Genomic DNA, 15,769 nt, shown 5'->3' on the forward strand with positions numbered 1-15,769 from the left:
ATTTTGACGGAATAAAGAACAATGGAGTCCTACGTGCAAGGGTCTCGTTTTCCCACAATCGCTCATCGGGCGGTTACAGTCAAAACGTGGGTCCTACAGTCTGCCGATACAGTCTACTGAGAACCGACGAGTGACTCGACCATCGATGGACCTTCAGTGGTCCCCTTCCCTCCGGCACCCAACACACCCCGCAGCAGGAGAGCAGGGACGCCTTTTTGTGAATTTGTGAATCATCAACTAAAGTGTGACACCTATAATATAAAAATAGTTAACCCCAGTGAAAAAGGGTTGTGTGTTGAGTGTGCGTATAGCACTCATATGTGTACATAGAGAAACGTGACGCCTCTGTATGTGGGTCCAGTGTCAGAAAGGATTGGTCTCGGTGCCAAAATTGTTCGTTCGGGCGCGCGGGAGTGTTATCGTTCATTCCGGACAAGCCTGCAACGAGGACCGCGTGTCGGGAAGGAGTGGACTCTGTGTCAACAATATGCGTGCGTACACGCGGGAGAGATAGTGTTCAAAACGTACAGCCAGACTGGATCGCCAATCGTAAATAAAAATTAAGAACGAGTGAGTTGTCCTTTCTGTTAGAAAATTGTAGTTGTGACAGTTAAGTAACGTTGTGAGTAAGGGTGCAGTAGTGTTTGTGGCATCAGTTTTATGATCTTAGCAGTTGTGTAATGAATCCCTACACTGACTGTGGTGCTTCTGTTGTCGTGTTAGTGTGACATCGCTCGTGCTTATTGCATGCATTTATTTGACTTCAGTTGTATGTCATTGCTTATATGACTTCAGTTGTATGACATCGCTTGTGTGATCTCAGTTATATGACATCACCATAAACGAGAAGACGTGTCAGTTGAAGAGCATTCCCGCTTAACCAAACGTCTCAATAACTGTCCACCGAAAGAGCCAAATCGAGTTCACTGTGTCACCAGTCATGGAAGGGAACAAGGCAGAGAAGATAAGCCTGGCCAGCGTAGAAGACCGGGAGGTCCTGACTGACGGAGATGCTAACAGGTCACTCGCACAACCAGGATGAAGTGGAGAAACCCCTTCACCAAAGAGAAGGATGGAATTAGTAGGGTAATCGAGGGTTATCAGCAGACGCTCACCCAATTAACGGTAATGATGCAGAATGTGAAAGACCATATGGAGCAACTGCAGACTTTAGGCGATACGGAGGACTTCGGTGAGATGCTGTCATTACCAGGAGGAAAGCCTTTTCTGGAAACGAATGAGGGGATGACAGCCGCGACGATGCATCTACGAGACACACGTTGAAAACTGCAAGAACCCACCCAAGGAGGGTTCCCAGCACTCAGCACCTCAGCGTCAGGAACATCAGGGGGAGAGGTTACATGTTTCCACCCGTCATACCCACTTTCCGGAAGCACTGACACCAACAGGAACCCAGGAGAAGGAAATCCAGGTACAAGATATACAGCGAGAACACCAGGATGGATGGAAGGGAGGCCATCGGACACGATGCTACCAACCCAGAGACTGGAAGAGTTAATGGCCACTATGAGGCTTACCCAGAGGCCGATGCCAAGGTTCAGCGGAGGGACTTGTGACGAACATTGGGAGTTCAAGCATGCCTTCCAAAGACAAATTGGGGAGGCGCCTATGCACTAAAATTGGAAACACTTCTCTCAACCTACAACGGCCGTGCTAAGAAATCCCTACGAGCGTCCCTGCAATTAGAAGACCCCAGGGCAGGATACGAACAAGCTCTAGCCTTGCTAAAAGAGCATTATGGCAACAAGCAAGCCTACATCCAAGAACTAATAGGTAAGGTCCTACGTGACCCAGCCATGAGAACAGATGACATTAAAGGACTTCAGGAGCTCGCGGACGATCTGGGAAATTGCGTAAACAACTTGAAGGTACTGGGAAAACTGCACGAATCAACACATATGAATCACTGAATACTTTGGCTAAGAGATTCACGGGAAAGATCAGGGAGTGATACGAGGATAGAGCATATGACTTAGAAAAGAGAGACAGGGATTCTCCAGGAGTCGAGTGGATGAAGGATTTTGTACGGGAGATGCCAGACAGGACAAGAAGGGCATCGAGGGGATGAAGACAAGAAGAGCCGGGCGGAAGACAAACAGGCTCACACCCATACCCTTCCTCAACAGAAAGGAGACCTGTGGGTCTAGTGACATCAGGAAGAGAAGAGGTTAGAGGAAGGGACGACCGCACTTGCCCATTATGCCCTGGATATCACCCTCTGCAGAGATGCCAAGCATTCCTCAACATGTCGACTGGAGAGCAAACTTCACTCATACGTGAAGAACGTCGCTGTTTCGCCTGCGTAGATCGCTCTCACCGGATGGCCGAGTGCATCCAGAAGACAAGGTGCGGCATAGATGGCTGCTGTAACTTCCACTTGAATCTCCTGCACTTCTCGAAAAATTTTATGTGCAAATAACATGCCAAACCAGGACGACCCATCAAGAAAGGAACTCTTAGCCAGTTTTCAAGGGATGAAATGAGCTTCCACCATGGAGGCACACCAGTCAGAAGTGCCACCCGACCACAAGCGGCAGAAGCTAGGTGACTGTCAACTCGAGGCCATCATGTCGGCACCGAAATCAATGACCAGTGGAGCTAGACCATGGAAAACCAAATCCAGCTCGAGAGTTACGGAGAAAAAGGCTGGAAACAGGCAGGTTGCACTGGTGACCACGAACCGAGAAAACCCGTATAAATGGGCCAGAGATACTTACGGTCGAGAAAATAACCAGTGCGAGGTGGCTATTATTATTATTATTGTCATTATTATTATTATTAGTAGTAGTAGTAGTATTTCTCACTTGTCTTTCAGGGTAGTGGCAATAAACAGGACCTTATGGGATAGTGAGCTGAAGGAGTTGGTGAGTGTCTTAGAGTTTTAGTTGATTTTGTGGGGAAAAAGGGTCAAATTTTCCTCCTCTTCCTCCTTTCCCCTTTCCTCCACCATCTCCGTCTCCATCACCACCTCTTCTTCCTTCTCCATCACCACCACCTCCTTGTTTTCCATCACCACCTCCTCTTCCTCCTCCTTCTCCATCACCATCTCCTCTACCTCCTCCATCCTCACCTCTTCCTCCTCCTCATCATCATCACAATAACACTACAAGACCTGGCTTGAGCCTCCAGGTAAACTTATTGTTTTATTATGTTGAAGCAAACTGTTTAATGCCACCCACACCACCACCATCCACACCACCACCATCCACACCACCGCCACCCATACCACTGCCACCCACACCACCGCCACCCACACCACCGTCGCCCACGCCACCCCCCACACCACCACCCTCCTCACCACCCCCACCCACACCAGCCACACCTCCACCACCCACACCCCCACCACCCACACCACCACCATTCAAAGTGGATTGATGTTAAGCACATGTACAGTACTAATGCTGGTAGCACCATTGATGAATTAAGATTAATATTTGCTGAAGATGGAGTTCCAGAAGAGATAGTATCTGACAATGGTCCTCCATAAGACTCAACGGTGTAAAGCATGTACTGACCCCACCCTATCACCCTGCCTCTAATGGTGCAGCTGAGAGATCAGTTAGAATTGTAAAGGAAGCACTTTCCAAGTAGGTAATTCAAGGAACTGTAGGAAAATCAATGAAACACAGACTGGGAAATTTCTTACTCGGGTACAGAACCACGCCACATAGTGTGACAGGATGTGCTCCTGCAGAGTTAATGGTGAAGAGACAGTTGAGAACAAGATTAAGTTTAGTTAAGCCAAGTCTGTTTGAAGTTGTAGAGAGGAAACAAGCTCAACAAAAGATGTATCACGATAAGAGTTCCAGTGAAAGAGTGTTCAAAGTAAATGATAGGGTGAGAGTTAGGAACATGGCTAAAGGTTATGGTACTGTACATGCAAAGTGGATAACTGGTGTCATTGACAAGGTATGTGGATCTAGGACATATTTAGTGAAATGTGGTAACTCTTTGAGATATGTTCATGTGGATCACATCATTCAGGCACATGGCGAGATGAATGTAGCACCAGAACATGATGATAAACTTGACACAGTTTCAGATGATCATCATGATGACGATGTCAAAGATGATGTTTCCCAACATCCACTCACTGTGTCAACTGACTGTAAAGATGATACGTCTGTCACTGATAATGCACAGAGTGCAAGTGAAACCCCTGTAAAACTTGATGGAGGGAATAGTCCTAGAAGATAAAACAGAGTTAGGAGACCTGTAATGAAATTAGACCTTGATTATCTGAATTGTGAACAGGCCTTTCAAAATTGTTTAGTTAGGAAGTTATATTTCTTGTGTTCTATTCTCTTCTTCCCTGCCATATGTAATTCTGTAAGTTTTGTTTATTTAGGATTTGTAGCAGCCATGCTCTCTTTTTGAAAGGGAGAAACAGTGTTATATATGTGTATGTTTATATGCTGCCTCTATTGATTACATATACATTATATATTATGTTCTTACCAAAGTTAGAATGCGTTAGGCACATGGTACGAGAACAACAATAAACCACCTGAGTAAGAGTCTGCATTTGGCTTCTCATTCTCCCATTAAATCATGTAAGATACTACACCATCAACCTCTCAGGATGTGAGGAGGCTGGGACAAAAGCAGGGGGACAAGCCTCACCCCCTCAAGATCACACTAGTGAGTGAGGAGGAGAAATGGGAGGTTATTCGGAGGGCAAAAAACTTAGCAAGGAGCGAGGCATCTCGGAGTGTATTCATTCACCCAGATCGCACGGTAATGCAGAGGGAACAGCACAAGAAGCTCCTGCAGGACTTGAAGCAGAAGAGGGGATGGGTGTACTGTATATGGGCTATATTCAGGGGGAGGGTAGTGGAAGCAAGTGTGCCGACACAGAGCCAGGGGGCAGCAGTGTACCCTCCACCCGCTCTACCAGCTGGTAGGAGGCGAGCGCCGTGTAAACACTGGCATTTCTAACCACACCCTGAAAAATACAGTGCACTTCGCAAATGCTGCAGCTTCTGAGAATGGAGGGGGGCCGGAGTTACTACTAAGAGCAGAGACGTTACCCAGAACAAATTCTGGCTTGTACACTAATACTGACACGTTCCTTGATTAAGAAAGAGCAGTTTGAAACACTACTGAAGGCACACCAACCCGATATTTTAGGAGTTGTAGAACTGTTGTACAAGAACAGGAGAATCAACCCAGAAGAATGTGAGTTCAATATTGCTGAATATGACTTATTCACAAAACTTTCTCAAGAAACCTGCAAGAGGGGTGTGGTTTTCTCTGCTAGGCAAGGCCTTAGAGCCAGCCAGGCGAGGGTACAGGGAGAGGATGGTTTTAAAGAGTCCAAGTGGTGTAAAATTAAATTAAAGGGAGGGGACTTACTTATTGTTGGGTGTATCTACAGATCCCCAAACTGTAGCCCACTAAATAATAGGAACTTAAGAGCCTTAATAGACAACACAGCGATGCTCAACCCTAGCCACCTCCTTATCATGGGGGACTTTAACTATGGCGACATCGACTGGAGAAACAAGGATGTATGCAAGAGCCAGAAACCAAGCAAAGGCAGAGTGTAGAAGGGCTGAAAAGGAGTTCTAGAGGCTGGTTGCAAGCGAGGTCAAGTCAAACCCAAAGGCGTTTTACCACACAAAGTCAAAGTTAAAAACGTGAGTAGGAGTATCAGATTCTGACCAGGATAAAGCTGAGGCATTGAACAGCTTCTTTTCCTCGGTGTAACAGCTTCTTTTCCTCGGTGTAACAGCTCCTTTTCCTCGGTGTTCACAAGAGAGGATGCGATTAACCTTCCTGCGTTTGAGAACAGACGGTTCGACACAGCACTGACCCACATTGTGTTCACAGAAGAGGGTATAAGAAATAAACTGTCAAAGCTAAAGGTCCATAAGAGTCCCGGCCCTGACATGGTGCATCCCAGAGTGCTAAGAGATTTGTGCAACGAGCTTGCCGAGCCCCTGAAGATCCTGTTTTGTAAATGCCTGGATGAACAAAAGGTCCCCAGTGATTGGAAAATGGCTTATGTGAGTCCTATCTTTAAGAAAGGCGATCGTCACTCCACGAACAACTATAGACCGGTGAGCCTGACCAGCATAGTATGTAAAGTACTTGGGAGTATTATCAGAGATGCCGCGATGGAACATCTACTACGAAACAACCTTGTAAAGGATTGCCAACACGGTTTTATGCCGGGGCGCTCCTGCTTAACACAACTGCTCAAGGTTTTGAATATTTGGACCCATATTCTGGAACGGGGTGGTAGTATTGACAATATATACTGTACCTAGATTTTGCCAAGGCTTTCGACAGTGTACTCCACGAAAGGCTGAAAATCAAACTGGAAGGGTACAGAATTCGGGGAAATGTCCTTGCATGGATAGAAGACTTTCTACATGACCGCAAGCAGTGTGTGGTGATTAGTGGCACAAAATCATCAACTGTATCTGTCTCAAGCAGGGTACCACAGGGCTGTTGTTTGTTTGTTTCATAAATGACATGCCTGACGTTGTACACTCCTCCATATAAATGTTTGCGGATGGTGCCAAGTTATTTAGGGAAATCAAGAACCAAGCGGATTGTGAAGAGCTGCAGACGGATCTCAAAGAAATGGCTGCTGAGATTCAATGTCACTAAGTGTAAGAGGATGCACCTGGGGCATACCAACTGTAAGGAGACGTATCATATGTCACAACGGAATGAAGAAACTGCACTAGTTGAGACTGAATGTGAGAAGGACCTAGGTGAGTATGTTGACAATGAGCTGAAATTCTCGGGCCATTGTGAGAAGAAGGTAATTCATCAAATAAATTATTAGGTCTTATAAGAAGGTCGTTGAGATATCTCTCGTAACGATCTTCAAGAGGGAAGTGCTTCCCTATCTGGAGTACTGTCACCCATCTGGTCCCCGAGATATACAGGGGTACTAGGGACTGTCAGTTGGTGCCTGTGCTTTGGCACCTCAACTACCTCCGTTATATAAGACCTGACCTCGTGGTGACCTACCTCTTTCTACCTACACCAACCAGCAAGCGCCTCCACCTCCGCCTGCCTGGCGGCCCTCACTCCCGCCGGTGAGCATGGCGACCCACAAACTGGTCCTCCTCTGAGCACCCTCACCAACCAGCTCTCTCTACATCACGCTTGTAACCATGCTGCCTTCCCAGCACCAAGTTGCACTGTACATCCAATACAATATGTATACAGAGAGCACATTGTGAGTTTCCTTTCTCCATCCCATCCTGAGTGTGAACCAAACAACCTCTTTCAGAAAAAAAAATTGAAAGCCTGACCTAACCTTTTCCAACCCAGAGAACTCCAAACAGTAAAAAAAAAAAAAAAATAAATAAATAAAATAAGTATTACCTTATTTAACCGATGCCAAAAGAAAGGGTGATTTTATTAATGTTTTTCGTGTTTTCATTTGCCAGCGAGTATCTAGAAAAAATGTTTGTAAAAGCGTAAACCACAAAATTTAAACACAATTGGTTGTTCATGAAACCAGGTTTACCGATTCAGTTTTTGCATGTCTATCACAAAAGGTTGGGTAGGTTTTTAATATTATTTTGTTGTTTAACTTCTCATGTTCATAGACCAAGACCTCGAGACTTCACCGGTGATTGACCAGTGAGTATAGACTTGTTAATGGTATAGTGTTATTACTGCATCAACCATTTAAGGTTTTCAAGTACGTAACAAAGTTAATAATTACACTTGTCCATCAATAACTGATAAATTAAGAAAGAGCAGATAGAGGTTTCTTCAATATGTCTCACAGAAAACGTTCTTGAGCTTCCGGTTTTCTAGTTTTAAATATTTTTGGTGTTGACATAATTAATTATCATGGTTCACCCAATAGTTATCTCGAAATACTTATCAAAGTTTCATTACACATGCACAGACAGACATACACTGGCAATAGCGTGTTAAACTGGGGTGCCTAATCTTCGGGTGGATACTTTGGGATACCTAATAATTTCAACTAAACTAAAATAAAATTAATATTCATGCCCATCTCAAACTGACGGTAATTTTAGAAATACCACCAAAAGAGTTCTGCATTGATAATCTTTTTCCCAGAAGAATAACGATTTTTTTTTCATATAATATAAAGCTCTAATTATGTCAATATGTATTCAGTTTCCTTTAATTATAATTATATATTTTAACTATAGGTCGATATATTCAGTCAGCTGGCCGAGGGTAACAGACGGTTGCTAAGGTGACCATTCCACAACACAGTAATGACGCATATTTTCCCACGCAGGTTAGTTTTAGCCTTGTGTTATCTTTCATGGGTCATATTAAGTAGTGATCTCTATACTGTAGCACTTATTAGAGAGATATACTATGTAATTAATTGAAGAAATGGTAACGTATTCTTGGTTGTCAGGGACGCTGATCAGTGCCCTTCTGGTAAACATTAAAATACTCTAGTACATATTCACACATCTTGACGAAATACAAATTATCTTTAGTAATGTCAATCATACCCAAACTAGGATCAAGTTGTTGCAATGTAAAATATATTCACTGTTTAAAGTAAACCTTTAAATCTGTTCAAAATGAACCTTATAGTTAACCAAGCTTTGTATAAGGGTCTGACTAATTACCCAAATGTACCCAAATGTAGCCGGAATGAAGTCAAATAATGGTCCTAGATGAATAAATCGGACTGCTAATCACTTCTCGACTAGTATTTGGTGTCAGAAAGTCAAAAAAAATTGGAAAACTTACTTTAATCTGAGTTAATAGATCGCGTGCATGTACCGGCGGAGCGAGGAATTACCCAAATGTAGCCGCAATGAAGTCAAATAATGGTCCTAGATGAATAAATCGGACTGCCAATCACTTCTCGACGAGTATTTGGTGTCACAAAGTCACAAAATATTGGTAAACTTAATTTAATTTGAGTTAATAGATCAAGTGCATTTACCTAACGTAACCTAACCTAACCTAACCTAACACAACACAACTCGGATTAAATTAAGTTTACCAATTTTTTTTACTTTATGACACCAAATAATAATCGAGAAGTGATTCACAGCCCGAATTACGCTTGTACGACCATCATTTGACTTTATTGCGGCTACATTTGGGTAATTTTTTCCTTTTCTCAAGAATATCCCAAAAATTGTGGAGGAATAATTTTTACCAAACCTAAAAAGAAAACCAAAATAACCTGAGGAACGAAACTTATGACTCCTATTTATCAGGATGCATGACTGTACCAACTGTATACTGTACTGTGCAATATATGTATTTTATTTTACTTTTCAATTTTTTTAGGTATATATAAAGATGGGAAAACTTCTAAGATATATAATATTAGATACAGTACCGTACATGGGTAAAAGACGAGAACAGTATCTTATTTTTTTTGTCTTTACTTTGATTGTTTTTGTCTTTCCAGTATGAATATTGTGAGTACAAGACTGACAGCGAGATACTTGCCCTGGGAACATCTCTGTCAGTTATCTCGTCACCGGTTCATATACTCACATTCTTCGCTGAGAACATCACTCTTCTCGCAGGTTTCCAAACCAAAATTTTTGCAACAGCATCATCCACTGAATCTCATCACTACATGCAATTATTCAACTGAGTAAGCAATTTTTATTTGGTCTTGAATTTTAATATGTTCCTACTACCTAAGAAACCATGTTAGTACAGTACAGTACAGTGGTCCCTCGGTTAACGAACAGTTCGATTAACGAAATTTTGGCTAACGAATTAGCTCCCATAAGGATTTTCAGTTCGATTAACGAAATCCTTACGACAAACACGTTTTGTGTGCATCAGTTCTATGTTTACATTCGTTTCCGGTGCAGTAAATATCAAGAAAGTTGGTCTCTTGAATATTTCTGCATTTTTTATGTTAAATTTATTGGTCATTCTGAAATTTAGTTAACATATTGATAATATTTACAGTACAGGGAACAGTTTTTGTGGATCAATCAGCTGATTGAATGACCCAACAATGCATCTCAGTTTAACTTTGTTTACAGTGGAGTGAACATCCAGTTTGTTGGTCTCCTGAATATTTTTGCATTTTTACATTAAAATTATTGGTCATTCTGAAATTTAGTTAACATGTTGATAATATGCAGTGCAGAAATTATTATGAAACGTGAAGAAGGCATTAGAACCAATGCACTCTGTAAAGAATATGGCATGTCATCATCGACTGCCTTCAGCTGTTTAATATGTAAACAAAGCTGCCGTGAATACGACATACACACCTCAAAGCAAGTTAAAATACAGTATTCTATTGTTTTTTATTTATTATTGTACGGTATACTGTACAGTACAGTACTGTATGTAGTTTATATTTAATGTTTTGTTAACCCTATTACTGGTGTACAGTACTTTGTATGTACTGTACAGTATACTTTTTCTGTGAGTTGGAACCAATTTCCCAATATCCCATTGAAATAATAGATTCGGTTAACAAAATTTTTGGTTAACGAACGACTCTGTGGAACGAATTATGTTCGTTAACCGAGGGACCACTGTACTGTATATACATTACAGTACAATACAGTTCTGGGTATAGCACAGCAATCACAAAGTTTTATGGGAATGTTTTTGTTGTCAGATTCATAGGAATGAACCACTCGGGGAAATATTTATCAGAAGAATTTTTTATTTTTTTACCTGCATTTTGGTTTTCAGATGTTCTTATCCTCAACACAGTTCTCTACAACACGAGGAGCTATCAGGGAAGCCACCATTACGTGTTTATTATGCACTCTCTGAAAGACAATTAATTTTCCAAAGACATTAATGCTTCTCTTAAATAAACATGAAGGAAAAACAGCAGCAGCTTATATTATTTACATAATAATGTTTCAGTATTTATTAATAATAATAGCATTGATAATACTGTACTGTACACCGAAACGTTTGATACAACGAAAAATTTACAGCATTTTTTGTATTATTATTAGTTCAGTGATCTTGCCTTAGCAGCATTTCAAATCTTAACGGTATAGAATTTTCTCCTGTAGTGACTTAAATTATTTATTGTAGATAAGATAAACCAAAAAGGCCTGCCTAACCTGACTTATCTTCCTATAGGATTGAAAATTGTAATTTTGTTGTTTTTTCTTATTTGGGTGGTGGTAACAAATGAGTTTTATTTACTGGTTATATTGTTATACAATACTATAGATTAAACAGAGATTATTGGGATGTGTGTGGAAAGGTCAGGCAGTGCAGATGGCTGAAGGTGGAGGGAAGAGGAGGCCTAACAGTGCCTGGCATCCTTCCCTCATATACAGACTTCATGCCAAAAGTGGGGCTGAAATCATTGACACAACGACAACAGACTAAGGAATAAAGATGTGAATGAATAATAGTTCATATAAGACACAGTAGCTCCAAAGACTTGTTACACTTAATAGTTGAGGAGGGAGTGAGGGAGGTGTGAGAGTACTGTAGATCGAGAAGTGAAGGAGGATGAGTCAGTTGAGAGGGAGGGAGGCCTAGGTGAGCAGAGTGAAGTGTATATGCCTCCTCCTTCTGCGCTCTTAAAATACATGGGTAAACGTGGCACTGGGACAAAAATATGGAGAGATAGAGAGCTCTGTAAGAAGAAAAGTATTGGATGCAAAATGTTTATTTAACTAGATTTTTTTTACAAAGCTGTATTATTCAAATGGTCATACTTGTTACAGTGTTATTTGGTAAATTTAGTTTCCATGTTATATTTGTGAAAAGTTCTTGGTAAATATTAGTTTTTTTTTTATATAAAAGCAATCTCGCTGCAGAAATTGATGAATACACAGTACTCCATTATTGTATACAAAAAATATTTAAGATGTAGAAAAGGGAAAAGCTTAATACTGTTCATTATAAAGAAATCTGCCTTTCAGGTTAAGTGAAATAGTGTATGAACAAGTTTGTGAAGATACATTGGAGTCTCTCACTGAATTTTTGGAAGATCTAGCTGCAACAGACAATGTGCCTGAGGACGCCGATATTTTATACTCGGTAAGTGTGATAAGTGATATGCTTTGCTTGTGATAAACGTACCGTATAGGCTTACAAACGGGTTCCGTTCCTGAGGACGTTCTGAAGTCGGATTTGTATATAAGTCGGAATCCGTGCTATGTTCATACCATACTTACAGAACAATGTTTAAAATCCCACTATATATATTAGCCTAAGTCCTTATATACATCTAAAATCACTTAATTTAAGAAAAAAGAAGAAATAGAATGACAAAATGCAATAAATGAAAGTAAAAAATAAGTCATTTGGTAAACAAAATAGTGTAAATTTCAAGTTTAACCCTGTTCTTATTGACGGGTGTTCGTAAGTTGGGGACCCCCTACCTGTATGGTTTACTGTTGATAAACATACCTTTATTTTTCACTCTATTCTGAAGTCAAACTACTTCCTGTTAGAACAATTTACAGATTCACCACTGGATGAAATTACTAGAGTACTACGTACTTAAAAGTGTCACAAAACCCTCAGCTGAAAGTGAATACAGTAGTACTGTTCATGTTGTAACTGACTATAGATGACAGAAGGATGCACTTTATTGACATAAAAAATTCATGTTAGAAGTCAGCTTTGTTAGGGCCACCAAAATTTTTTACTACACTTTAAGATTTCAGAACATTACTAAATTTATAAATACAGTAGATCCATAATTTGTTTTTAGTTGTTCCTTGTTGAGATATCAGCATCTGAGGTTACATTTACTTATATATTTCAACTCTGCCAACAGAGCGGGGTGCTGACACTTAAACTGGGAAGCTTTGGAACGTATGTCATCAACAAGCAGACTCCCAATAAACAAATATGGCTCTCTTCTCCCGTTAGTGGCCCGAAGAGATATGATTTTGTGGACGGTGTGTGGGTGTACAAGCACAGTGGAGTGACCCTGCACCACCTCTTGAGCCAGGAACTATCAAGTGTTTTTAAGACTGATATTGATGCCTCTAGCTGTGCATATGGAGGGAAAGGCTCCAAATAGCAGATATAACAGAAACTTTAGAAAGTTTGATTATTTAATGTACATAAAGTTGCTAGCTGTTAATGTTTATTTATAAAACAAAATTGCAAATGACCTTTTATGCGGTATAACACCGTTTACAAGTTTATCAAATTGTTTTAGATCAAGAATATGCCCTTGTATACACTACAGTATCTTTGTTTTTGTTATGAATACTGTTTAAAAACATTTTATCGAATTTGATTATATCACCAATCATAAGTAACACATAAGAAAATGTCTGGTGGAGATGTAACAAAGCTTATGAGTGCTGTTAAGGATGGACTTCATGTTGAATGGGCTGAATTTAAAAAATCAAAACTAGTTTCAGCAAAACCAGTCTGTTTATATGCTATTGGGGGTCAGCGTGACACTCCCATATCAGCGCTGGCCAGCATCAGTGCAGGAATAAGGGAGTGGGAAGAATGTTTAAAACATACAGTCGATCCAACTGTGGACAAGGTGAGAGGTGTGCTGCCCAGTGAAATCATGGTAGGGGCAGAAGGACAAGTCATGCTTTATCCTGTGCGGCGTCATGTTCCCATTGATGCAGGTGCCTCCACCCCGGGAAGTACAATATCATCTGCCTCGAAGCCAGTGGAACCAAAAATTTTTCCCTCTGTTGCTGGTGGAAATAATAAAAAATTACCACCCAAAGCAATGTTATTATCTATCGTAGAACAAACGTCAAATTACATGTTGGATCATGTAAAAAGAGTGAGTGAAAACGCCTTCATAGCAGGCAATAACAAAATCTTATTCATGTGCCTGGCTTCAGCTGCTCTGGTGAGAAGTAGACTCAATGCCTACAAAGACATTTTAAAACAACCAGCCTCAAAGTGAGTCAAGTGTGTTTGTGAGGGAGTTTTAGGGGTTCTTGTCTTGCAATATTCCTCTTTCTAATATTTAGCTACCTGTATTTATAAATTGCTTGAGCCTTAAAAAGTGTGGTTGAATAATCCAAGTGGAAATAAAAATACCATGCTGCCGTGGATGTATCTGAATAGAACTGTTGTGAAATAGAAAACAGTACACATTTTGATAAAGCTTTGTTTCATACATTGTAATGAGAACTATTTGAGAGCTTGAATTTGGTGAAAGAATGCACATGTGTACTTTTTTATCTAACAGTCACTTCATGTACAAGAAAGACCATTGCCTATTAAATATATCTCTTGCACTTAAAGAGTTTGTACAAGATAATTTTAAAGTTTGCCATTGCCATTGCTTTGATGGGTAAACTTTTCCACTTGTCTATAATTCATATCATGAAGAAATGCCTCCTTTTGTCTGTTCTACATGACAACTTGGTCTCCCTGAATGTATGAACTCTTGTGTATGTAGGATTTCTAGCAGTATTTTGAATGAATGGTTTGGTTTGACTTTTTTGTCTTGTTCAGGACTTTAATCCCTCTGTGAGATCTACCTTTTCATGTCTCATCTAAAGAGTTATCAACCCCACAACCTTCAGCCTATCTGGGTATTTCAGGAATGGTTCTAGTCACCCTGCATAGTACTTTTTCTAGTGATTTTTAGGGTTTTCCTTCATTTTTTCTTTATAGACATGGTGGAGTAATATGGGACTTGCTTAGTTTAGACTTGGTCAGTAAATGGGGTTTTCATGATAAACCCTCCATTTGTACATTGCAGTTATACCATTCTGCCCAGAGTAGTGTGATCATCATAAATGTTAAATTCAAATGTTTTTTTTTGCCATTAAACTACATGATAAATACTGTACATATTAAACTACTGAACTCACCTATTCAACATCAATTTTGTTTTAGTAAATGGTTTTAATATGGAAATGTTGTAAGACATTATTAGATAAATTGCTTTCTTAACAATTGTGTGTGCCTTAGGAATCTGACTACTGCACTGGGTCGGTGTGGTGAAGTTGTGGATTTCATGATGCAAAATATCCTGAGTTACAACTGTGACCTGCTCCATTCATCACTGCTGCATGACACTGCCAGTCATGACTGGACAAATCCTAAGCCTTACCAGGAAAGTAGCAGATCATCACTGACTCTCCAAATGTGGGCATTCTATATGCAAGGTACTGTATTATCATGACACAGGGTAGCTTAGCTTAACCTATTGTTTTCCCTATATTGTACACAACATTTGTCTGTAAAGAAGATATTTATTGCCAGTAATATTACATCAATAGGGAAGCATCTTATGCCTGTACAGTTGTAGATGTACTTCTTTCTAATATTCTTGAGGAGTAGATGATGTCTTAATAACCACTAAAATTATCAAAAAATCTTTTATACCTATGTAAGTGTAGTATAGTATTACTCCTCTCAGGTTCTCCCAAATACTGTACAGGAATGAGAGCAATTATAGGAATTAGCATAGATGAAACAAGGTTTACATCAGTTGTACAAGCAGTTTAGAGATGTATGGGATAAAAAAATAGAAGAGTGAGAAGGAAAGAGAGCAAGATGAATTAAGGCTGTGGAGAAAACCATAAAGGAGGAGAATAAAGCGAGTTCATCCTCTCACTTACAGGGAAACTTTGTATAATCTATTCGTTCCCAATACATTGTGTGCCCTTTATGCACAGAGAAGCTCCTAACAAGTTTTTCATTTTTTTTAGTTGTTATTTAGACCAAGGAATTTAAATTTTTGCATGAATTTGACACTATTGGCTTCAGAATAGGCTGGCCTTTCACATAAGTTTAAAAAATTAGAAAAATAACTTAACACATTGTACGTTTGTTTTATTTATTTATTTTTAATGCAAAAAATAAA

General features: G+C 40.1%; 2 protein-coding genes across 3 annotated transcripts in view; both read left to right on the forward strand.

Moving 5' to 3' along the window:
• Positions 1 to 8,183: 8,183 nt before the first annotated feature.
• Positions 8,184 to 12,991, forward strand: LOC121879891 (frataxin, mitochondrial-like). Of its 2 annotated transcripts, none has more exons than XM_042386675.1 (4): positions 8,184 to 8,269; positions 9,416 to 9,607; positions 11,880 to 11,997; positions 12,743 to 12,991. In XM_042386675.1, exons 1-4 carry the CDS (start codon positions 8,247 to 8,249, stop codon positions 12,989 to 12,991), a joined length of 582 nt encoding a protein of 193 aa, XP_042242609.1. In that variant the 5' UTR covers positions 8,184 to 8,246. The 2 variants fall into 2 exon arrangements, with proteins under 2 accessions (XP_042242609.1, XP_042242610.1); XM_042386676.1 differs by lacking the exon at positions 8,184 to 8,269 and adding an exon at positions 8,288 to 8,373.
• A 255-nt stretch (positions 12,992 to 13,246) lies between these two features.
• LOC121879890 (uncharacterized protein KIAA0825 homolog) overlaps positions 13,247 to 15,769 on the forward strand; it is a gene marked incomplete at its 3' end in the record, with an annotated part of 3,035 nt that continues 512 nt past the window's right edge. The window contains 2 exon segments of the mRNA XM_042386674.1: positions 13,247 to 13,848; positions 14,872 to 15,068. Coding sequence (XP_042242608.1) covers positions 13,247 to 13,848; positions 14,872 to 15,068 — 799 coding nt within the window.

This window comes from Homarus americanus, unplaced genomic scaffold (genome assembly GCF_018991925.1).
Source record: "Homarus americanus isolate GMGI-L3 unplaced genomic scaffold, GMGI_Hamer_2.0 scaffold32001, whole genome shotgun sequence".
Taxonomy (NCBI): Eukaryota; Metazoa; Arthropoda; class Malacostraca; order Decapoda; family Nephropidae; genus Homarus; species Homarus americanus.